The sequence below is a fragment of the Harmonia axyridis genome, chromosome 4 (assembly GCF_914767665.1).
Source record: "Harmonia axyridis chromosome 4, icHarAxyr1.1, whole genome shotgun sequence".
Taxonomy (NCBI): domain Eukaryota; kingdom Metazoa; phylum Arthropoda; class Insecta; order Coleoptera; family Coccinellidae; genus Harmonia; species Harmonia axyridis.
This window is the reverse complement of record NC_059504.1, coordinates 23,728,092-23,754,475: the sequence shown is the minus strand read 5'-3', so window position 1 is coordinate 23,754,475 and position 26,384 is coordinate 23,728,092. Positions and strand designations below refer to the sequence as shown.

Here is a 26,384-nt window from a genome sequence, read left to right as displayed (position 1 = left end):
GAAATTACCAATTTCCCAAGAAAAAGCAATGATCGTTGGAATATTTGAATTTTATATTCTGTAGTTGGAATGACAATTAATTGACGTTTTAAAAATAAATTTGTCGTTCACAAAACTAGCCGTTTTTTTCATGAACGTCAAATAGAGATGGATTTCGAGTTAACTAAAGAAAATATTCAGCCGCTTAGAGGTGGAAGAAATCCAGTACAATTAGGATTAGCTTTACAGGCAGAAACAAATCCAGAAATCAAAAGAGAACTGCAACATCAAAGAGAGTAATGTTTGATATTTCATACCAGTAATAAAGTCTTACTCAATGTTTTTTCAGAGAGATAGAGAATGCTATAAAAAATTACCAAGGAGATGATCCTCTTGAACTTTGGTATAATTTTATTTCTTGGGTTGAACAGTCTTATCCTAAAAATGGACATGAGGGAAATTTAGTTCAGCTGCTTGAACACTGCCTTAGCTTATTTGAAAATGATAAACGATACACACATGACAGAAGATTCTGTAGATTATGGATAAAATATGTGAGAAAAATTTATCATGCACTTTTTCAATCTGACATTCCTGAATATCTCTTTGATAGGTGGATTATCAACAAAATCCTTTGGAATTATATCAAATGATGCATGCTAGAGGCCTTTCAGTAGGTTGTGCAGATCTGTATAAAGCTTGGGCTTATTATCATGAAGCAGCAGGGGATTATAAAAGCGCAAATGCTATTTTTGAATTAGGAAAACAAGCCCTAGCTCAACCTTATGAGGAATTAGAAATGGCTCATCAGAATTTAGTTATGGCAGCAGGAAAACATGTGAGAGAATTTCAAATAATTTCTTAGTGTTTATCATAAAATTTGAATTTTTCTGTATTAACTTCATGCACAGTGCATGTCTTATGTTGTTGACAACAAGGAACAAAATAATTCATATATACCTTCATCATTTTAGTTATTATTTGGACCAAGCGAAGATCATCTTATTGAAAGAAGACAAGCTCTCACTTCTCTACGTACTTATAAAGGTGGTAAAGCTGTAGGTAGTGTTAGAATTCCAACTGGTCAAGGGCCTGGAATATATCCTACAACTTCTAATGAAAATATTAGGCCGAATGCTGTTGTAAACATATATCAAGATGAAGGAGATGAAATCCGAGGAGCTGCAGCACCTCCTGTCAGTATACTGACAGTGGTAAAAAGGCAAGAAGCTCCTAAGGAAAATTTACTGAAGCCAGGTCCATGGTCACTATATCCATCAAAAAAAAGTTCAACCGTTGTTCCTAGGAAACCACCTTTTACTGGTAATTTGCATAATTATAGTAATATAATATCAAAGTTGATTATTAAAATTTTTAAACATTTTTTCAAGAGCTATATCTTTGAAAGTTTTTTCTTAAAGATGTTTATTATAACTGACTAAATCAAATTAGAAGTGTTTTGATGGCACTTTTGATATTTTTTCATGAAATTTGAAGAGAATCAGTTTTAATTAATTTGAAGTTACAATCAAACTCTTATTCACTTCAAGCTTAACAGTATATGAAATGGCATAATATATCACATCTCATGTAATGTATTACAACAGTTCTCCTGTCTTCAATAGATAAATGAACAAGTGCTCTAAAACTCCTTACACCAAGTCTCTGCTTTTCTTTTATTATCGCTCTATCATTTCATCACAATGTGTGTAATTTTCGAATTTTGAGCAGGGAATGGTCTAAAATAATAAGGTTCGACTCACTGATAATAAGTCAGTCCACAATTTCAATTATGTCTCTCCTGCTGCAAACATTAATCATTAATAGGTTCTTATCTCAGATATTAATTAGAATTGATGGTTTAATGTCTGACGTTCTAATTTATCTTTGGCTTAAATTGTTTGGCTGGTTGAAAGATTAGAAGCTTGAATCACGCTGAAGTCGCTATATGTCAACGACGTTTGGAGAAAGGTAAATAGAATCATGACAATCACCGATAGTGATTCAACTTTCCAAAATCCTTTTGAGTTCACAAGGGTTGGTAGTATTCCTTACAATCTATGTAGTTACATAGATTGTGAGCAATACAATCTTACAATCTATGTAGTTACATACATTATAACCTTTGATTCTGGGAGATGCGGTTCCTCCATTTGGGGTTCGAATTTTCAACTTCCTCGGTAGTTCGGTGGATAAAGCACTGGACTAAGGATTCGGAAGTTGCGGGTTCGAGTCTCGCTCGAGGACATACTTTTCGGGAATTACAAAATGGTCTGCATGCCATGATATTATTTTCAGATATTAATTTCTATTAATATTATTATTGATAATATAATAAAATGAATAAAAAAACCTAATGGCGACGACCACAAGTGTAAACATTGAGGACAAAGAGAAAACCTGTAAACAGGGGTGTGTATATCGGGTGTCCCAAACTCGATGGCCTATTAGACGTTTCTGGAAAACTAATCATAATTTTGAGCTGAAAATTTGCATATTGGGGTTTGAGACATGGATCTTTCTCCCTAAAATATTTTCAGATCTCTACAACTTCCGGTTATACCGGAAACATACTACTACTTCCTTATTTCAAATGGCACACCCAGTATATTATTGCATCATTAGATAGCTTTTTTGATGGCAATTTGCCATACCTTGGGTTAAAGTTCAACGGTTCATGAGTTATTGGGATTCTTATGAAAATAAAGGTGGCGATGAGGACTCACAGTTTTTAGAATATTTCAGCAGAAAAAGCCTTTTTCGAAAAAAAATTTTTCTGTTTCGTTTACGCAAATACGTAGTATTATAAGACTGTTTTCGGCTTGGGCCAAAAAAGTACAGGGTGTTTATAAGAGGATCTTGAACTTGGACAACTCAAATTCATCAAAACTCAAGATTTTCAAATTAGAACCTATATTTTTTATTATTTCAGTCGATTCTACGTACAAAAATAGTAGGGGTTACTTCAGCAAACCCTATACCTAAAATGAATACTTCAAGAATTATCGGGGAAGAACTTCAAATGAGGAAAAACCGCTATTTATAACTGCGGGAATAACTGTCTGTTACTTCCGTAAAACACAGAAAGAAAATAAAATTCGATGTTTCCATAACTAAATTTGACATATCAAGAATTGTAATGAATTATTCGTAATTGAAAATTGTATTGGTTTATGGATTTCTCAACAATACCAACGAAAAATTAATTAAAATTCATGAAATGTAAAATTTAGTTATCCAAACATCGATTTTTATTTTCTTTCTGTGTTTCACGGAAGTAACAGACAGTTATTCCCACAGTTATAAATAGCGGTTTTTCCTCATTTGAAGTTCTTCCCCGATAACTCTTGAAGTAATCATTTTAGGTATAGGGTTTGCTGAAATAACCCCCACTATTTTTGTACGTAGAATCGAATGAAATAATAAAAAATATAGGTTCTAATTTGAAAATCTTGAGTTTTGATGAATTTGAGTTCTCCAAGTTCATGATCCTCTTATAAACACCCTGTACATTTTTGGCCCAAGCCGAAAACAGTCTTATAATACTACGTACTTGCGTAAACGAAACAGAACAAATTTTTTTCGAAAAAGGCTTTTTCTGCTGAAATATTCAAAAAAATGTGAGTCCTCATCGCCACCTTTTTTTTCATAAGAATCCCAATAACTCATGAACCGTGGAATTTTCACCCAAGATATGGCATATTGCCGAAATTGTCGTCAAAAAAGCTATCTAATGATGCAATAATATACTGGGTGTGCCATTTAAAATAAGGAAGTAGTAGTCTGTTTCCGGTATAACCGGAAGTTGTAGAGATCTGAAAATATTTTAGGGAGAAAGATCATTGTCTCAAACCCCATATGCAAATTTTCAGCTCAAAATTATTATTAGTTTTCCAGAAACGTCTAATAGGCCATCGAGTTTGGGACACCCGATATACTTAGCAGATGAGATAGTTAATTTCTTTAAAGTGGAATCTATAGTTCACGATTTACCCGCAATCGATAGCCTTTTTCTCCGGTTGATATCTCGATATTTCTCTGCATTGATCATTGCATTGCAAATATCGACCTTTCGCTTCTCCTTCAGACTCCCTACTTTGCGATCTCCTTGTCTCTCTCTCGCGGGATACTCAAAATCTTCTAATAACCGGCGATTTCAATTATCCCGACATCACATGGACCAATAGTTCTAACCCATCAGGCAATTCACCGTCTGCTTTATTTCTCTCCTTCATTGACAAGGCCGGACTTATTCAACTGATAACTCGTTCAACACGATATTATCCGGGACAAAACCCATCCAACCTGGATTTTCTTATGACCAACGATCGCGAACTCATCTGTGATATTGAATATCATGAACCAATTGGATGTTCTGACCATTGTGTCTTGACAGTTAAAATTCATTTTAGCCCAGTCTTGATGGTTAGTTCCACGTTGAGAAGCTATACAAGAATTATTTTCGAGCAGCTGAGGGACCGTTAGATTGGATTTAGATTTAATTAGGGAAGTTACGTTTCACTGCGACCTAATGGTCTATTGTGCCCCCCATCAGAGCCATTTCTCCATAACGTGATCTACAGCTCGCCTTCCAGTTTCAATATCTAGGAGGCTAATTCCTCACTTCTGTAAGTTTCGTGTCAAAGGCAGGTTTTGCGTTTGCTAGCGATGGTGAGGCATTCCGTCACCAGGTGATCCGGAGTTTCTTCCTCCTCCCCACAGAACCTTCACTCGTCATTTTCTGTTAGACCCATTCTCATTAGGTGTTTCCTAAGGCGGCAATGCCCTGTGAGGAATCCAGTGAGGAGGTGTAGCATATTCTTACTAAGATCCAAATACTTCTTGGATCTTGTAGAGTCAAAGTTTCGAAGGAACTTTTTGGAGTGATCCAAAACCAGGAAGATTCCGCCAGAGTTTTTCTCTTTCGGTTACCTCCTTTTCCTGAAACTCTTTCTTGTAGGTGCATTTGTCTACACCACAGAAAGGTTCCGGGCCGATCGAGTCATTTTTGAGTGATCGAGAGTTCACAGTTAGAGTCGGTGCATCCTCTTTTAGTAGCAGGGCTGTGATTAGTGGCGTACCACTAACTGGTTTCCTCTGAGTGTTCAGCTTATGCAGATGATTTCAAATTGTTCGCCTGTACGATCCAGAGTGATCTAAATCGTATCCCTGAATGGTGTCGTGAATGGCTTTTCCCCCTCGAATATTCAAAAGTGCAGGATTTTCCATTTGGGTAGGAATAATCCGCAGAGACAGTACAACATTGATGCTGTTCCACTTCAATCTGCCGAACAACATAGCGATTTAGGAGATATCATGTCATTTGACCTATCCTGGTCAGCTCAAGTCGAGAGTGTTGTGTGAAAAGCTAATATAATGGTGTACCTAATAAGAAGGTCCTTCCCTTAGTATTCTGTGAGTACAGCTAAGACTGTTTACCACTTATGTGCGGCCCATGGAGTTCGCCGGTCCTGTTTGGGCGGCGGCACTCGCGGGTGATCGAGACAGGCTCGAGCAGGTTCGGCGGTATGCAACGCGTGTGCCCTATGGTGCGATTCGACCGAGCTATAGCGAAAGATTGCGCCTGTTCGGTCTTAGCCAGCGTTGCCAGGTCGACAAGCCTAAAATATCGTACCGCGTGTTTAAAATTATCGTATTTTATCGTATCCCACTGATTTTTATCGTACACATTCGAAATAAAGGAAATTTTTGCGAGAATATGGCAATTTGTGGAAAAGGATGAAAAAACAAGCAATGTATCGAATAAGTAATATATTTTTCATTCAGAAGAAACGGTTAATGAATAATTAATTATTTATATAATTACAAATACAAAATTCTTTGAATATGGGTGTTCGAGGTACTAGATACGTTTCGAAAATGAATCTAAAATACTAATGAAAAATACGTTTTTCGGAAATAATTCAAGGATCCTATTATTTAATGATACCTATACATATACTTAGGGTTGAAGTACGATTTCAAGTAACAAATTTATTTTGATAATTATATTTGACTTCAATAGTCTTTCTGAATTAAAATTAATGAATTTAATTAACATGCATTGTCATGTATTTCTTTTTCATATTAATTCAATTAAATATCTCTAGTGTGCTTTTTTGCAGATACGCCCTTTTCAATTGAAATGGCAGTATATTTTTGATGGTCTTTGTTATGTGCTTTCAACAATTGAACATTTGCTCCCATATCCACATATTATAAAATAATATGAATCTAAATACTTGAATTGATTGGAAATACGAAAAAATATCTTCGTAAAAATTCTCTATAAAATAAGGGTCATCAAAATAACGATTTTGTTGTGTGAAATGAATATATTCAAATCTGAAATATTCAGCCACTCAAATATGTTAATGAAATACCTGTTACAACAATTTTTTTTCACTAAATAGAATACGAAATATGAGATAATGGTATATTTTCAACTGAAGTTTGAACACCATCTGTTTTTAATGAGGCACCTATCCCTCGGATATTCCATGATTCTTTGTATTTATTTTCAGCCGACAGCCAGCAAAGAAGTTTTATGATTTTATTATGTTTAAGTAGGTTCGTTCTTCTAGATCCACGTAGAACGTAGAACCCCAATGAACTACTAATTGATTCATCGGAACATTCTAAAGTCTAGACATTCCCAACCGTCTCGGTTAGATTTTTTAAAACTACTAAAATCTACCAAATGATTTCTTCCTACTAAAAACTTCATGAAAATGCGAAAAATCCACTGAAAAAGAAGATTTCTACTAAATCTGGCCATACTCAGTTTCATTATATTTTTAGTATCTATAGAAATTTCAACTCAAATGATAGGTACACTGAAATTATCGTACATGCGGTATCGTACATAGTACCGAGCAGCAAATTATCGTACAAAACGATAATTATCGTACGAACGGCAACGCTGGTCTTGGCTCTTTCGGTGAACACCGTGAACGTGGCGATTTGATAGTGACCTATAGAGCGTTACATGGTCTGTTCGGTTCTGATCTGAGCAACTTGTTTGCCCTCAATACTGACAATCTTCGTGGTCACCATCTAAAACCACGAAAACTATCGGACATATCAAAGACAATATTTCCTCTGCAACAGGGTGTTTGATAGGTGGAATTCACTGTCAGGCTGGATAAAAGGCACCCCCTAGTGTGAATTCTTTTAAAAATCTGTTGGATGCACTTCAATGTAATTTTCCATTTTCTTTATTTTAGGGTATTGGTGTTGTGAATGTCCATGTTTACGGAACTCCTACTCAGATTTTGCCTACAAACGAACTTAAATGCGACATTCGAGATCTAAATCTATCCTATAACTAATGGGTTAACGTCTGTACATATTAATATATTATATTAATCTCAAGGCATTTAGACAATTTTTCAATTATGGAAAAAATACCTCCCCGAGCGGGACTCGAACCCGCAACCTCCGACCAACGAACTAGTGATTCGGAGGTTGCGGGTTCGAGTCCCGCTCGGGAAGGTTCTTTTTCCAGAATTGAAATATTGTCTGAATGTCGTGAGATTGATATAATACACTATCCTATAACTTTCGAGTTTCTAGGTCTTTCCATTCGAGATTTATTATGTTTACGGACGATCGGACAGATATTAGTGAGTTGAACTTTATCGTTTGACACCATTACTAGCCGAAAATTCGAAAATTACATGTCTGTGACGAAATGATATAGAACCGTCCCTTTGAGGAACTCTCAAATAACCACCATTCGCTATGTACCTAGTTTCTAGTCTGAAGGGCAATTTTGAAAATTAGCCTAATTCTGCTATCTTCTTCATTATCGAAGCTACACTCTCCAAACTAAAACATCTTTGAAGTAATTTATTCATTGCTTTTAATGGCTCTATAGAAATTTTTGTTGCGAAAAAATTTCAATTTTTCCCGTTTTTAAATAATTTGATAATATATGTCATGATATTCTTCGAGTTCATTATATTGGGTGTTCAAAAACCATGGGCTATAGTTGGTCATCCACCTCCTAAATGGCTTAATCCTCATAATATTACATTAAATAATCTTATCTTCTCTGATAAAATACTCAAAATCGACTGTCGATATCAGCAATTACAATCTTTTGAATAGAGGGGTAAAACTGGTTTTTTAAAAATCGACTGTCGACATCAACAATCACAATCTTTTGAATGGAGGGGTAAAACTGTTTTTTTTTGGCTGAGTGTTCACACAGTTGGCGTTTGAATATATTTCAAGATCTTTAAAGATATTCATTTTAATATGAACATCTAGGAAAAATATTTTTCACAATATGAGCAATACATAGTTTTGAAATTCAGTAAGTTATGAGATATAGGCTACTTTTCATAGCAGTTTAGGAAAAATATTTTTCAACCATCAAGGCACGAGAAAGGATAATAAATATTACCTTATATCTGATGGGAGACTGAACACCATAAAAAATGAAGTCCAATCGAGGCTACAGAAAGGGAACCTCAATAACAATATAGCTATTATGATGAAAACCAACACCACATCAATACACAAATTAATAGTGAGGAATAAAAAAGAAATAATAAAGGATATAAAACTTCTCACTAATAGAAATCAGATTTTTTCAGTTAAGTAAATTTTGAACCCCGAAGGGACAGGCAAGAAAAGTAACTTAGGATTCTTAGTATATCAAGTTTTCACTAATCCATGTTTAACTGCATATATGTTTCATTACTCTTATAGTTTCCATGAAAAATTTTTTTCTGAAAATACCAAAATAAGAGCGCTACAAAAATTTCAATAGCACCGTTCGAACGCAGTGAATTAGGCACACTAAAGATGTATCTATTTCGAGTGGGTACCTTCAATAATAAAAAAAAGTTGAAGAGGGGAATATAAATATGCTAAGAGATCGAGACATCAATATTACTGTTTTATATCTAATATTTTAGGAAGTGGAGTGCTAAATAATCAAAATCTGACTACCTTGTTCATTCTTTTTTGAAGGTGATTGTTTAACGCTTGTCAAATTTTATAGTTCATATAGATGATGAGGATGATGTTATTCCTGTGAGTGTTTCTTCCACCATTGACATAAATAAACCTCTTCCTAATTTTCCTCCGAGAACCAAAGAAACTTATGTTGGCTGGGTGGTAAACATGACAATACCTGAACCAGTTGACAATCGTTTACTGCCTATGTATCCTAAATCGAGAGTCTATGCAGATCCTACTACGGAATACAGCTTGGAAGAACTTGCAGCATTGAGATATCAAAAAATAGTGGTGGGTAAAAGCAGACTTGAAATTACAAGCATAGTAAATATGCAATTGATAGCAAAATAATTACATAGTCATTTCATTTTTGAAATTTTTTCAAATTGACAGAAGTATTTCTTATTGAGGCTCGATTTTTTCACATGCCAATAAATAAATGTATTCCTCTTGCGCAGATTTTATTCTTAGATAAAAGCTGCTCTGTAGGAATAAATTAATTTATTCGCATGTGTGTTACTAATTTAAACATTGAATAAAATAACTTGTTTTCTCAGCAAGCTTTCAATTTTTAGGAACAACAAAATCACATGATTTCAATGTCAGAAGAAAAGAAAAATATAAGTAATTTTTCGTTTGGAACTTCATTCAACACTTCTAACTCGAGAGAGATACACACTTCTGAACATAAATCTCAGTTGTCTTTCCAAAATGGAAAATCTCCGGTTGTTCCTATGCAAACAGGTGAAGTGATAGATGTAGATAATTATTCTCATCCAAGCGTAACTGGTTTGAATTCTGCATCTAATTCACTGGGCTTTGAAAGTGTTAATGCAAGTAATAGCAGTATCAGACAACAGGCTCCACAGAGGAGTTTTTTGAAACCTGCTACACCAATTGGTAATTTTGGCAGAGGACCTATGTTGGATGACCAATCCTCTTTAGGAATGGAGTCAAAGGTAATTTATTAAATAATTTAATGCAGTATTTTATATTTTGTTTAGACAGGTTGATTCACCGCGATGGCCTATTATACGTTTATGGAAAACTAATCATAATTTTGTGCTGAAAATTTACATGTTGGGGTTTGAGACAATGATCTTTCTTCAGAAATATTTGAAAAAAAAAGTGAGCCCCCGACGCCACCATTTTTTTTATAACAATCCCATTAACTCATAAACTTTGAACTTATTGCTGAAATTGTCATTCAAAAGCTTTCTACTGATGCAATAATATACTGGTTGCGCCATTTGAAATCAGGAAGAAGCAGTCTGTATCCGGTATAACCGGAAGTTGTAGAGATCTGAAAATATTTTAGGGAGAAAGATCATTATCTCAAACCGCAACATCCAAATTTTTAGCACAAAATTATGATCAGTTTTCCATAAACTCCTAACAGGCCATCGCTTGTACAGGGTGGGCAAATAAGCGAGGTAAGCGGCTATATCTCAGGAACCACTCATCGTAGAGACTTGCGGTAAAACATTTTACCACTAAAGTAAACAAAATAAAACACTGGAAATTGTTTTGAAGTTCATACCTCCACCGCTAGGGGGCGTAATAGCTATCGTCGAGTAGAAAAATGCATTTTACTCGAAAAATTTTTATATTAAGTTGGGAAAAAAATATCATCACTGTAAACCTTGGGAAATTCTCTATCTGTTTGAATTGTCACTTTCGATTTTGCGACATCAAATAAGGGTGGGGGAAAGATGGAAATCTGACTGATTGAAATGTCTGTAACTTCAGTTTGGCTCAACATTTTTGAGCAAATTAGATCTTATTTGAGAGACAACATCTTGTTGATTAAGGAAAAAATATACTCATGATGAATTTGATTCAGCTGCTTCCGATAGGGAGCGCTAAGTCAGAAGTTTATTGTTTTGTTCATTTTTCTCTGAAATTTCAAATGTAATGATAGGATTTTCGTAACAGAAACAGAAATTTCATTGAATTTGCATGAAAAAACCTGAAGGTCGCAAAGCGATAATTTTAGGCGTTCTGAAGTTATGGCCGAAAGAAGATATTCTTCAACTGATGCACTGCGAAAAACCAAATTGAGTCTTCAAGTTCTAACACAAACAGAAATCCCATCAAATTTGTATGAAAAAACCAAAAGGTCGCAAAGCGATAGCTTCAGGCGTTCTGGAGTTATGGCCGAAAGAAGACACAATTTAGTTTTTCAGTGCATCAGTTGAAGAATATCTTTTTTCGTCCATAATTAGAGAACCCCTGAAGCTATCGCTTTGCGACCTTTTGGTTTTTTCATACAAATTTGATGGGATTTCTGTTTGTGTTAGAACTTGAAGACTCAATTTGGTTTTTCGCAGTGCATCAGTTGAAGAATATCTTCTTTCGGCCATAACTTCAGAACGCCTGAAATTATCGCTTTGCGACCTTCAGGTTTTTTCATGCAAATTCAATGAAATTTCTGTTTCTGTTACGAAAATCCTATCATTACATTTGAAATTTCAGAGAAAAATGAACAAAACAATAAACTTCTGACTTAGCGCTCCCTATCGGAAGCAGCTGAATCAAATTCATCATGAGTATATTTTTTCCTTAATCAACAAGATGTTGTCTCTCAAATAAGATCTAATTTGCTCAAAAATGTTGAGCCAAACTGAAGTTAGAGACATTTCAATCAGACAGATTTCTATCTTTCCCCCACCCTTATTTAATGTTGCAAAATCGAAAGTGACAATCCAAACAGATAGAGAATTTTCCAAGGTTTACAGTGATGATATTTTTTTCCCAACTTAATATGAAAATTTTTCGAGTAAAATGCATTTTTCTACTCGACGATAGCTATTACGCCCCCTAGCGGTGGAGGTATGAACTTCAAAACAATTTCCAGTGTTTTCTTTTGTTTACTTTAGTGGTAAAATTCTTTACCGCAAGTCTCTACGGTGAGTGGTTCCTGAGATATGGCCGCTTACCTCGCTTATTTGCCCACCCTGTACATATATTTTAGCAGTAGATTCTTGAGTTCAATAGCAAAACTTTTTTTTCCTTCACCATTTTTTCCGATCCGGCCTGGAGAAGAACGTATTTTCTTGCAATAAGCTTATCTGGATACTTTTCGTTGAACACATTAGATGTAAGGTTACCTCACTCATCATTCTCAAAAAAATTGTTATTATTTTAACTTTTTAAACTGATAGCAATAATAAGTTATTAAAAAGTAACAATGCTACACATATCAATTTTGTAGCCGAGGTTACTGTCTGAATCCCACTTCAAAGCAGAGAGACTTGCTGAATAGTGTGCCATTCAAGAATGTTGTTATTATATTCTTTGGCCTTTAATATCCCTATGAAAAAAAGCAAAACAATGAACGAATAATAAAAATAAAACAATGTATGTGCATAACAGCTGGGCAGTTATGTTTCCTGCCTAGTCATGTAATCCATAAGTAAAGACATAAATACTGCTAAAATTTAAAAAACCTTAACGATCAATGAAGAATAGCACTTTCAGCAGCAAAGTAGCGAAAAAACTATTCAAATATGTTCCCTAGTTCAAAAGTTATGATGATATTACATTTGTTGCTTTTATCGCTAAGTCTACTTCGAACAACCTATAACTTAGGAACCAATGTTGACCTGAGTATTCTGATCTGCTTATAGATATTAGTTTATTCAATATAATAAATTGCAAACAAAATCCAAAATTAAAAAAAAGAAAAATTTTCTCTCTACATGGCATTCTTCGTCACGATCGGTTTTTCATTGTTTTCATCGGGCATCTAGTCATATGATGAGTTGATCATTCTATGGACCAATGATCGATCTTCAGCAAGTAACCAATCTTTTATTTCTCTTTTAAATCTTTTTATACTCCTCAATTCTTTTATTCAATTAGGTATTTTTGGATAGAGTCTAGAAGCTAGGTATGTGCAGCTTCTTTGACCCAATCTCTTTTCTACTTTCCCTCTTTCATAGTTGTTTCTTTTTATTCTTGTCGAGTAGTTGTGTTCTTTCAGTACCAAAGGTATCTTCTTCTGTTTTACGTTCGTTATTATCTTACTCGCAATAATCTGTCTTAAATCTAATACCTTCGATATTTCTTAAATGTATACTCTTTTCCGTACATAATTTGATTATAAAGGGCATAAAAGTCTACAAAAAACAATACTAATATTTGAGATTAACCAGAACCATTTTTCATAAATTCAGGTACCTGGTCCTTTATTTTTGAAAAAATTATCTTCTGGGTATTTTACTAGATATTACTCTGTCATAATGGGGCCCACAGACAAGCATTTTAGTCGCCAACCAAGTTGCCAAGTTGGCGACTAAGTTGCTCGTCTGGTTTGATATTCAATGAGCAGAGCCCAATGTTGGGGACTAAGATGCAGCGTCTGTGGGGTAGTCCGCAACTAGTTGGATTTATGGATGTGTAGAGGGAATCCAAGTGAACTTATTGAATACTGCGACAATATTAGCAATAATCCACATATTTCATTTTATATTAAGGCCGTAGCCAGGGGAAGAAGTCCGATAAGGTAATTTTTTCACAAATACTAGTCTAATTTCACCGAAAATACTCACAACTTTTTCAAATTGAATGAGACATCTTTCACTTTTTGCATAATCAGCGGTATTTCTTAATTCATATGTTCATTTGGTGTACATTTTCTATACTATTTAATTTATGTTGAGTATAGTTCTCAAGAAATTTGCCATTTCTTTGAAAAAATAACTGACGATGGTCTATAGGAAATTGTGTATTTCTCGAGCACAATGAATGAAATCAGATATGTTTTACGAGATCGGTTATATACTTATCTACCCTGTCAGTTTATTATGAAAAACAGACCAGTATATTGAAGAAGACGATTTTACATTACATAAAAAATTTATGGGATGGGATTTGATGAAAGGTTCGGAGAATTTTAATCAGTAATTGTTTCCAAATATTTATAAACTTCTGAAAATATTGGCAACCATACCTGTAACAGGAGAGATACTTTTCCTTCCTTAAACCCCTCAAAACTTATTTGAAAAACTCCACAATTCAGGAGAGAGTGAAGAGAAATAAATATTAAAAACGACAAGGTCGTCGATTTATTTGCTTCAAAAATATCCAAAAGGCTCAATATCATTTTGTGATATGTGTCAGTCTAAATATTTTTCATGAATATTTTCATATTTTTTTGAAAACTCATTTATTATTATACATAATAAAAGAATTCGAACAACTCCTACGACTCAACTGACTAGTTTACTTGACGGAAATCTCCACTGAAATCTAGTTGACAACTTGGTTGGCAACTAAGTTGCTCGTCTGTGGGCTGCTTAAAATATGACCATGAAAGCCTTCAGCATTAAAAATCAAAAAATTAATGTTATTCAAAAGTTTCTTAACAATACACACAGTATTAATACATACACAAAGTATGGGTATTAATTCAATTGTTTTCAAATTTTCAGGAATTAGTTTTGAAAATGCTTAATATGCAGTATTTTGTCGCTTAGTTGTTAGATATATTATCTAGTATTTCTCATAACTAAAAAATGTAATTTCAGTTTTTTCAAGAAATGATTAACGATTCTGAAGTCCCACCCCTTATTACACCAACTGCTCCAAGTTGTAACTTCGTAATCTGGACGTCACCCTCAACTGAAAATGTGGATCCTAAAACTAGTGCTATGAAATTTTATGATCAAGAACAACCAAGAGGTAGGAATCTTGTTTATAATTTCTAATTTTTCTATTGTACATACACACCATAAAATTCTTATAAAGATTCTGATACCAATATTGTTGCATCAATACTAAAAATAATTTTCCATTGGTTATATTAATTTAGGCAGTGCTATGAAGACTCCCTTTAAGGTTCTGAGCACAGACGATTTAGCTGAAACAGGGTCAAGAGGCAGTACTGAAACTGGTAATGCAGCTCAACCAATGGATAGCGCCAATATCAAACAAATTTTCGACGAGGATAGTAATTCATCATTTGAAGAAATCAAGGCAAACATAGTTTATTCTGATTTGAACAATAGCTGTAATACTCAGATGTTTAATTTTAATTTGAACGCAATGAAGGTTAGCACCCCACAAGCTAAGCAGCATGTCACACAAAATTGTTTTGAACAAGTGAAAGCTACAAAGAAACAATTATTTGAAGAAGAAGTTGAAACAAAGAAGAATGATGAGGCTCTTTCAATAATATATGAAGAGAGTAAAAGTTATGCGTGAGTTTTGAGCTTCATTATAATGCATGTTGTGTTGTTTTTATCATCCAATTAAAATTTTAAGTAAAGCTGGTCTATGCTGAATAAAAACCAATAAACGTACATCATAATTTCCGCTTGAATAGTTCTTGAAAAATGATGAAAATGGTATGAAGATTATATGGGTAACGTCTTTTACTTTTGTGAGATAATCAACTTAAAGCTTCAAAACAAAATTATTATTATTTTATCCAAATCTTTGAAAAAAGGCTAATAAAAGATAGAAATATTCAAAAATTCAACGTCCTTGACTATCGGAGTTAGGATGTGAAAAATTATTGTAATCAGTACAAATTGTCGCAACACATTTTGAATTACAAGTGTATGCGGACTCAATGTTTGGAGTTATACATTTTTAAAAATTTGATGTCTTAATTTTTTCCCTTAAAAGATTTATGAAACCTGTTCTGAAGACAGAACGATCAATGCGGTATAAAAACTGATTTGTGTATCAAATTTCATGCAAATAAATCTTGTAGTTTCCGAGAAAAGATTTGGACTGCCGATAAACGAATTTTTTTATTTGATGTATGAAAAAATAATTTGTGAAATTTTCAAGGTGTTCAAAAATTTATTAATGAAAACAATGAACCAAAAACAAATAAATATTGACAACAAATTTGGTTGAATTTAATAAAATTTGTACTCTCTTTATTTCATGATAAAATATTCTAATTTCATAAAAAAAGCAGTTGTTTTGGGAAGAGTAGGCATCGTTTGTAAAGTCGTGGTCCCATATTAACAGACAGAATTGCCTAAGGCGTTTGCGCCGTAGTGATCATCGGTTCAATCACACGAATTTGAAGAAAAAAAAATGTACATGTTTTTAATTTTCACATTTTCATTTCATGCTATCCCTTCCTTCTCTGTGATACCCCGAGCTATTGTTTTTGTCAGACGATAATTTGCGTTTGCTATGTTTTATTTTATTTAATGATTTATTTGAAATTTTTTTGATTATCGCTTCGGCATGTGGACAATATTAAAGAATAATCTCTCTTATTCATATTTTCTCGTTTGCACTAGCACAAAACAAGGTTTTTTTATTTTTTCAGACTTTCCCATATAATTTTCATATACAAAGGTTTTATTTCTAGTAGTACTAAAATAAAAAAGTTTCAAAATCAATTGTTGATATTAGAATTAATAATCTCAGTAATTTTTAGAATGTTGAGAATTGGAATTAGGTCAAATGAGATAAAACATTAATAGTATATTGTGCAACAAGTGGGGAAAGTCCAACTTTTCTCGCGAGTGTGGAAGTTTGTGGCACAAGCCTGAAAGGCGAGTGCCGCAAACACACGAGCGAGAAAAGGACTTTCTCCACATGTTGCACACTATACTTTTCCTACAACTGCACAAATTTCAATAATTCAAGTAATGGACTTGATTCAAACCAAAATGGCCTTCGTTGACAGCATGTGCTAATTTATTGCGTTTCCATAGAAACGACTCAAAAGCCCAATTTCATTGGTCTACCAAGCAAGGTGTGGGCAAAGTGCCGTGGGGAATAATATTTACCACAGTATGAGCAATACATAGTTTTGAAATTGAGTAAGCTGTAAAGAATACGCTACTTTCCATAGCAGTTGTAGGAAAAATATTGTATTTGTCAACATTTGGGCCTGAATAAGGTCATCTTTGGAGCTATCCAAGTTATCACTCAAGTAATAATATAGTTGATGTGATTCGTTAGTCTATTCCAAGGCAACTAATAATTTTTCCTTTATTCAAAATATATACCTGTTGAAACTTCACCTAAGACCATATCATTTTTATCTACTAACAACCATTTACATTATCTAACGAAAAAGTATTACAATTATGCTAGTGTACTCTATCAAAGTAGAATGATGGATAATAAGTAGTTAAGTTTTTACTCCCTTGAACATGCTATATTTATAGAGATACGTGTTCCTAAATTTACGCGACAAAAATCAGGAGGTGAATGCTCTTATGAAATTAAGATGGGTTCCTATAACAAAATTTCCTCAGACACCACATTCTGAGATATTACCCTTATAAGGTGGTGACTTAAATTATGTTTTTTTTTAATTCGGCAATCCATGACACGTAGACGACGTTCTATGGCTGGAGGTGGTCATTTCCAACATTCATTATGAATCCTTCCACATTTTACATATTTACTGTTTTCCACTCAATTTATTGAAAAAATTATAAAATACGGTTTTTCTCTTCAGCTATTGGTCTTGAGAAAAAATTCAAGAATAAAAAAATTTGTAAACAAAACAAGAATTTTAATTTTAATTTCATTTCATGAAACTACATCTTGGAAAAAAGTTTTGATATGAATTAAAGTAAGGGTTGCTAATTTCACCTCCGTAAAAGGGGTGGGATGAGGAAATTTTTGTTATGGAAAAGACCCGTCTTAATTTCATACGAGCATTAACTCCTGAATTTTGTAGATATGAATTTAGGAGCCCCCTGTATATACCAACAGTTTATAATCTTCAATTTTTTTAGAATTCATGTCATTGGGCTTAGTCTGTAAAATATTATATCACCTGATATAATATCACCTGAAAAGACAATTCAGAACGCATATTATTATCGTTCATGAGTACTTTTATGATTGTAATATATTTTTCGCAGATCTAGTTCAAGTTCAAGTGCAGCTACCACTAAATCTTCAGTACTTTTGGGAACTACAAAATTGCCAGCAATGACCACAATTTCTGAAGAACATAATAGTTATTTGGCTCAAAATCTTATGGCCAATGAAGCTTTGCGAAAAAGCCTTTTGGGTGATTTGTTGCCTTCTCAAGAAACATCAGCAGTTACCAGAATGGAAGATGAACCAATGTCATGTTCTAGTCCACCATTAACAGAAATGCCAAAAACGAGATTGGATCTTGCCCCTTCTGATCCTTTTAAATCTTCAGAAATTGAGAAATTATTAAATTTAGTGTCATTTCCAGGACCCCATGTCCCTGGATTCCATACGGTGCAGTTAATACCTAGAATTTCAGGCAAGAAAGAGAGTATACATGTAGGTGGTCATCAGTATGCTGTGGAAAAAGTTTTGGGAAAAGGCACTTTTGGTACTGTTTATAAGGCTTGGGATCCCAAACATAGCAAAATTGTAGCTCTAAAATATCAGAAACCAGCTAACAAATGGGAATTCTACATCTGCAGAGAGATTCAAATAAGACTAAGAAATAATCCACTTAGGGAACGATTCATGGATGTTACATCTGGATATTTCAGTGAGTATATTTCATTTATATAAGATTAATTCAGTCCCCACTTGATGAAAATTTAGTTTAAACAAAATAATAATTACATTTAATAATAATGCTTTAATTTTCATATAACATGATATAATATCACAACTATTCAGCTATATTGTGGCTTCATCAGGTATATACATTTTGACTGATTGAAAAATAGAAATCGTGACTAGACTTCCATAGATACAACGTATTTTCCCTACTTTCATTTGTTGCGTTCTTTTCGTCGATGTCCATTTCTTCTGCCAGTTCGAGGTTTTGATTTTGGTCGCCATTGGAAGTTGGTAAATTTTTTTTCGCTTCTTTGGTCTTTGAAATTCGTCTTTAGCCGCTTCCTCTTCCTTATTAGGCTCCATTTCTTGTAATCCCATAGAAAGATAACTTATGACACGCCTCACATCTTCTAATGATAGTCGATCAAAGGACGGATTCCTTGTATAAATCACGTTATCACTCGTAGACATGCCTGCACTTTGTCACTCTAATGCACAGAATCTTTTTGAGCGTTCAATGAACGTTTCAACTACGAAATATCTACTGACGAGTCCACTTTACTTTGAAAACAAGTTATTATTCATAGGGCAAAAATGATTTTCCCGGCGTCATCTACGCGACTACATATGTTTGTCCATTTTATGATTAAACACTCTTCTACAAGTTAAACTTTACTCTAGATTTGTTGTCTATATGGTCAATAAATATTGCAAATAAATAAATAAATATTATCATTTTTATTAAAACTTTCCAAATCTTTATTTTCTGAAATATACTTTAAAATTGAATTTTTCCTTCAGATATTAAGTGCTATTTTTATTTTATATTTCATTTTTTAATCTAAAAGCAGAGATCGAGGGGGAAAAATAAGGCGGTCGTTATATGCGGGCTCTTATTTTAAAAGTAAGTGAGCTCATAATATCTATTTTGTTCACAATATTCTCAAAAAAATTTTGTAATATATAAAATAAATAGCACTGAGCTTTATTCACAAATGGCCATCGACCAAAGTCCTTCAGCCATGTAATATCTAATTTTCGTTAGTAAAAATATTTCTTATCAAATTTTCCTTCAAAATATAATTGAAAATATAAAAAATACATCAATACATTTTTTATTGTAAAAGTAACTCCCATTCTTCTCCAGCCTTTTTGGCTAAGGAAAATAAAATATGTAATACTATAGTTATATCAACACAAAACACAAAAAATATTAGGCCAAATAGGTTGTGATTTGCTTCTGGGTGACTTTTTCTCACTCAGCTCCAAATAGGCTGATATTGTTTTCATTACATGAAACATTTGAGATGCAGTTGGATATTCATGTATTTTATCATCTTCATTCGAAGATTCGTGATCGTTGTTTGATGTGTTATCATTTGTTTTTACAGAGAGGGCGATTTCAGGATCAGATAAATGTTCAAAAAGATCTAAAGACTCATCCATGCGTTCATAGACTTGTAATTCTTTTTCGCCAATATGTTAGTTGATCAGGTTGGTTCTTTTTGCTCAATCAAATAAATTAAGCGAATCCTCTTGAGAATTCTCTTCATTGAGCTTCAAGCATTGTGCTAAAAGAATTTGATCACTTTCCTCATATTCAATTGTAGGATGAAAACCTGCATGTTTATAACAATCATTTATGGTTTTTGAAGAAACTAGGTTCCACGCTCTATTCAAAGCGAGTATAGCATCAGGAAGGAAAAATTTAAATTGTTCGCCATTGTCTAAGTGGGAAATCAGAAATATTTTTTTATAATAAGGTTTCAAACATTCTATAATCTCTTGGCCATAGGCTGTAAAATTGCGTTCATATTTGAATGCATAAACACTCCTCAGATCAACATATGGATGAGCAGGACAATTGTCTAGAAGGAAGATTATATCTCTTTTCTTTTTTGTAAATCAAGATCCCATGTTCTGTAGTGTAGTACTGGACCAGAGTTTTTTTCTACATTTTTCTAAACTAACAGCCATTCACCAAAATATAGTTTTGGAGGAAGGAAGAAGGCATACTTCCAGAAAAAATATCACCCTGTAGATTTGCATTCAAAATTAGGATATCACATGATGAAAACTTTAAATTGGAATATCTATGCCAATTCAAAGTTATATATCTTGTGAAGGGAAGGTGCTATGAGAGAAAAACTTGAACTTTAACACCCGTATCTCAAATAAAGCGTTTGCGGACTCATGTTATAGGACTTCTTTTTTTTTATATGATCCGAGAAATCTGTCACTTTCATTTGTACCTCCAATTTAGGAACACCCTGTAGATATAATCAATTCAAAACTGATGTCTTCACAAATACATTGCAATTTGAATGAAACACAATAAATTGTACAACATAGCTCAGACAATTTTTCGATGCGTATTACTCAGTTCAGTTCTTTGATAACTGCAGTAATGAAATTTTGTGACGAGAATGATACAAATAATCGAAAACAATGGGTAAGTGTAAACCGATGACGAACCGACTTTTTTTCTTCAAATGATCCCAGAAATCTGTCATTTTCATTTGTACCTTGAACACCTTGTAGAGTCAATTCAAACCTAACGTCTTCACAAATAAATTGCAATTTGAATAAAACACAATAAATTGTACAACACAGCCCAGACAATTTTTCGATTCGAATTACTCAGTTCTGTTCTTTGATAAGTACAGTATTGAAATATTGTGACGGAAATTATACAAAAAACTGAAAACAACGGGTAAGTGTATACGTATAAGTGACAAATAAGGGGAGAAAGCGGGTAGATAAAGGAAAATAATAAACCTCGGACGAAGACGAGCTCGTAGTGCAATAAAAGTACTCATCTTGAAAATGATAATAAACTCATAAACCGTGAAGGGATCCGATTTTTTACTGACATTTCGATTTCAAAGGAAAGTAAAATGATTATTATTGGTTCGTTTTATGGAGAAATTTTCGTCCTTCGTCTTTGCGAGATTTCTGAAATGTTATATTTTCAAAATCTTGGGGGGGTGGAATTACCCTCAGTACCCCCCCCCATTTCTACGCCCTTGTGTCATATTGTTTGTTTCTCTTCTGGCAAAGTCTGCAATTTTAATTTTATGAATTAAAATCTGTATTTTGCACTCTAGATTATGCTTAAATATACTCTACTATGGATATGGTCCGTAAATCGCCAAGAATTTCAGAGTGGTTACTTGTGTTTTTCAATATTTCAGGTAACCTGCTTCGTATATGCCATAGAGCTATTTACATAGATGATAGAATGATATAGGGAGTATACGCTATTTTTACATGTCCCCAACATGGTAAGATTACGTTGTCGGATTGTGATATATTTTCAAATTCACAATTTAACTATATCGTTATGAAAGTATATTATATTGAATGAAATATATTCATTTGAGTGATTCCAGATTAAATATACAAATTTGAATGTTTGGAATCCGATATTTTTCCTAATTGTCAAATTTTTCGTAAGCAGAATATTTTCTGTATATACCTGTTGAAATCCAAGGTTTGGAACTATTGCGCGTTTACGATCATCGATTATTTCACGTCATTTGGCGCTCGGAGAAAAGTCATGATCTTCTTGACCACCCCTCCTGGCACCGAGCTTAAACTCTGGAGAGAAATTGACCAACGCTGCTTCAACAATCTGATCTAAAGTATGCAAACGCATTGTCAAGTTGTGGTCGATGTTCGAGGAGACCATACACTTTCATTCTTTAAATTTTTTGCTGAACTGAACTGATTTTGTACTAAAAATAAATTTTCAACTGAAACTCATAAAGGAATGGCAAAAAAATTAATTAGATAAGCGAGTAAACATTTAGATCTATCATTTTTTTAAAAGAATTGCTGAAGACAGTCGTAACAGTCTCAAAAGCCCTGAACTGAAATTTTGTGGAGCAGTATATGCCTATTTGTCAATGGAATTGAATGAAATATCGTATCACTGATATGTTTTCATTTCCGCGCGCTTCATGTCAAATTTGATAGTTCATGTTGAGGACAAAATTTGCTTACTGAAAGTGACATAATGCTCCCTCTATCTATGTTTATTACTCTGAGGTATATACGAACCGCTTGATACTTGTCATTGGTAACAACATTTTTCTTTGACAGAAATTTGGAGGTTATAAATGGTTAATCTCCTTCAATTTGTAAACACCTAAAGTTCTTTATGGCTCTGAAAGGTTTTTGTTTTATAATTAAAATAATAAATGATGTCATGGAAAAAGTTCGTAAACAATAATCTGAAAATCAAAGTTACATCTTCCAAGACAAGTGGGCGTGGTTACCGAACCTAACCAGAATAAAAGTATGGCGACAGATAAATCACTGAAGTTTGAAGAAATAGTCACCCACCGCTTTTTGAAGAATTTGAGATATATACGGAGCATCAACTTATTGTTGGTTTATGCACCATTACCATTCCTAAGAACTAAGAAATGAACGCTAACAAATCAATCAGGGCGTTTATGCATTTCACCTAAGAACTAACACTATGACTAGAAAGTTGAGTGTTGACCAACTTTCAACTAAGCTCTTAGTTAAAATGAAGAAGTGCGCATGCGCCGCGTAGAATTTCAATATTGACAAGTGACAGTTTCTACCATTTCATGTTTCATAATGACCATAATTCGTGTTTACCGATGAAAAGTATTTGGTGTTTCTGAAAAAAATTAAATTAAATTTTCGAGCATGTGCGCATTCCTTCACTAAGATCTAACAAGATATGAAAACGCTCTATTAGTGATGACGTCACACACCGCCATTTTAGTTCTCCTGTCAGTGTTCGGAATCCAAACAAATAAATTGTCATTCAAATTAGTACGTTGTCGTTGAAGAAATTAGCATTTTGATAAATAAGAATCTTTAAGGAACGATTTTACTATTAATTGATAGACAGAAGGAACGAGATTAATGCTAGTGAGTTTGAACTTGAAGTTCAACTAATAAACACGTCTTTTTACGAAATCTGGGGAATGAAACAGGACTCAAACTTACTGGTATTAACCTCATTCCTTCTGTCTACCAATTAATACTGAAATCGTTCCTCAAATACTCTTATTTATGAAAATAAGCCAATTCCTTCAACGACACCGTACTAATTTGAATGACAATTTATTTGTTTGGATTCCGAACACTGACAGGAGAACCAAAAATGGCGGTGTGTGACGTTACACTAATAGAGCGTATTCTTAGGTAGAGTTCTTAGTTCTTAGGAATGGTGCATAAACGAACCATTACTAACCATAGTAACCATGATGATATACGAACCAAATCCTATATTAGTGTCGCTGTCTATATTGACATATAGTGTATGAAAATAAATTTATTGATTTGAAATTACTTCTCAAGTTTGCACAATAACCTAAACTACTCCAACCAAAAATCCTTCCCAAAACAATAAATCACCTTATATATCAGAAATAAAGAACTTAAGCCCATATCCTGGCTTCAGAACTTGAAAAAATGTTATTCGCCAATATTCTAAATGAATATGCACCACAAGAATAATAGCCCATATTTATTGCTTTCGGGTTTTCCTGAGTACCATCTATTGACCATAAAACCATGAACCACCTTTATATTATTTGAAGTGTGCCTAATGACAAACATTTTATCTTCAACTAATAATAGGACTTGTATCAGAATGTACCTAATGATTCAAACCCTATTTTTTCAGGTGATCAGGCATCAATTCTTGTATATGCCTTCATGCCACATGGTTCACTTCTAGATCTAGCAAATCAAGTTAAATTAAAGACAGGGAAACCCATGCAGGAATGCCTCTGTTTTTACTTCTGCATTCAGATGCTTAGAATTGTGGAAGCAATGCACCAGATCAAAATAATACATGCAGACATAAAACCTGACAATTTTTTGATTCAGTTGACACCAGATAACAGTATAGAATTACAACTAATAGATTTTGGTTGTAGTATTGATATGTCTCTTTATCCACCAAATACAAGCTTCACAAGAAAAGTACAGACAGAAAGTTTCATATGCTGTGAAATGTTGGAGAATAAATCGTGGAATTATCACACAGACTTATTCTGCATAGCAGCAACAACTCACGTTATACTATTTGATAAATATATTGAGCTTCAGAAAAAATATGATGCATGGTGCATAAAAGAAAAACTCCCAAGATATATGAAATCTGATTTATGGAACAAATTTTTCGATACACTCTTGAATCACCAAAACGAAGCTGGTCACCTCCAGGTCGCTTTAGATGAAGCTTTAAGTACTCAGTTTGATAAGTACACCAGTGGTATGAAGACGTTGGTAAACCTGATAAAGAATCGATAGCATAGAGGGAAAAAAAGGAAACGTTAAAGTTAGATGAAAAATGTTAGTAGTACTTTATGAAGGATTGTTAAATTTGTTGGGAAAGAGGACCGAATTGTTGCTTGATATATTTTTTTGAATCCTAATGAAAAATCAATTTATCTCAGAATAAACTTGGATTGTACATTGGAGAGGTTATTGTATCATTGAAAAATCTTTAAAAAACAAGAAACAGTATTGCCTCAATTTCCTCAGGTAAACGATAAACATGGAATCTTTTCTCAACATATTTAGTATCCTTTTGATGTATAGCTTCAATATGCAAGAATCTCAACGTAATCATAAAACGTTTCCTTTTTTCATCTATATTACTCTGTCATTAAACTATCAAACTGAATGTTTCGAAGTTTCTTTGTTCAGTGACTCTTATAGGATGTTTATATAAGTTAAAACATAGTATTATGTAATTTAAAGGTTATTAAAAAACTTTCATTTAATTATTCGTTTTTATCATATATAGTTCTCAAAGTATTTGACAATCATTCTTTGTTTTACAACTTGGTGGAATTGGTCTTCCAAGTGAAAGATTTGTACAAATTTTACATAAATCTTCATAATCTGGCGTTGCTAAGGAATCAAGTCTTGAATGTATCAAAGTGTCATTCATTTTCACTTCGAAGGAACCTAAAATTATCAGAAAAATTTCATATAATCATATAAATTAATTTTTTATAGAATAACCTCTTCTTCCTTCATGTCCTCTTACTTCAACATTGGGACATCCCTTTTTCAAAGCATATGACACAGTTTGAAACTCCTTGTGAAGGCCACATTCAGAACTGAAAATATTATTCATATACAGATAATTATGTTTCAAACTAAGATATATTCTTACCAATATTCTATATCCACCTCTACTTTTTTCGAAGACATGGCGAGACTTATCTTTTTTTTTGAGACAGAAGAATGCAAAAAAAGAAAAGGATAAATCCGATATTTCCTCTTGGGTCTATTATTTTATCCATTACAATATGGAGGTATTTTTTTTATACCAAATTTGAGTTGGCCACAAAAAAATACCTTGATATTGTAATGCATAAAATAAAAGAACAAGCCAATTTTCATTCATTTACAATTGAATTATCTACATGATTGTATTGAACATTTTGTTTTATTGTAATAATATTTATAAGTACTTTATTAATCCAATTTCAACTTATTTTTCATCTTAACTCGAAATTAGAGTTCTGTGGTTCAAAAACGAGGTAATCTGCAGTTGAAATATGTTTTCCTAGAAGTTCGGTTTTCTCTAATTCTGTGGAAAATCAGTTCAATCTTTTTTACCTTGTACTTAGAACATTGATTCTAATCTATCTATATTCTAAGACCTTGTAGAACAAAATCGTACCAGAATAATTTAGATCAAGAAAGATTTCAAGGTTATATGTTATATTTTATTATTATATGTTTATACCACAGAACAAATATATTTGTATCATAGACATATAATAATAATAACATATCTTGGATTATATACTAACCCGAAATCTGCAATTCTAAATATCACTGAATAAGCCATTTATACCAACTTAATTTCAATTTTCCACAGCTGCCCAGGATGTCAACAATTCCTGAACGCACTATAGATTTGTGCTGTAATAATAAAA

At 33.2% G+C, this 26,384-nt stretch overlaps 2 protein-coding genes across 4 annotated transcripts; one reads left to right on the top strand and one right to left on the bottom strand.

Moving 5' to 3' along the window:
* Window positions 1–83: 83 nt before the first annotated feature.
* LOC123679304 (mitotic checkpoint serine/threonine-protein kinase BUB1 beta-like) lies at window positions 84–25,214 on the top strand. The gene is made up of 10 exons (XM_045616826.1): window positions 84–275; window positions 329–533; window positions 593–817; window positions 954–1,302; window positions 8,993–9,240; window positions 9,525–9,908; window positions 14,481–14,634; window positions 14,765–15,152; window positions 17,805–18,418; window positions 24,107–25,214. The coding sequence occupies exons 1-10, from the start codon at window positions 148–150 to the stop codon at window positions 24,736–24,738; spliced, it is 3,327 nt and encodes a 1,108-aa protein (XP_045472782.1). The 5' UTR covers window positions 84–147; the 3' UTR covers window positions 24,739–25,214.
* Window positions 25,210–26,133, bottom strand: LOC123679306 (migration and invasion enhancer 1). 3 transcript variants are annotated; one of them, XM_045616831.1, is made up of 4 exons: window positions 26,062–26,133; window positions 25,613–25,662; window positions 25,459–25,556; window positions 25,210–25,401 (listed from the first exon to the last, which is right to left on the bottom strand). In XM_045616831.1, exons 2-4 carry the CDS (start codon window positions 25,648–25,650, stop codon window positions 25,241–25,243), a joined length of 297 nt encoding a protein of 98 aa, XP_045472787.1. In that variant the 5' UTR covers window positions 25,651–25,662; window positions 26,062–26,133; the 3' UTR covers window positions 25,210–25,240. The 3 variants fall into 3 exon arrangements, with proteins under 3 accessions (XP_045472787.1, XP_045472786.1, XP_045472784.1); XM_045616830.1 differs by lacking the exon at window positions 26,062–26,133 and adding an exon at window positions 25,914–26,037; XM_045616828.1 differs by lacking the exon at window positions 26,062–26,133 and adding an exon at window positions 25,798–25,830.
* Between the last annotated feature and the right edge of the window lie 251 nt (window positions 26,134–26,384).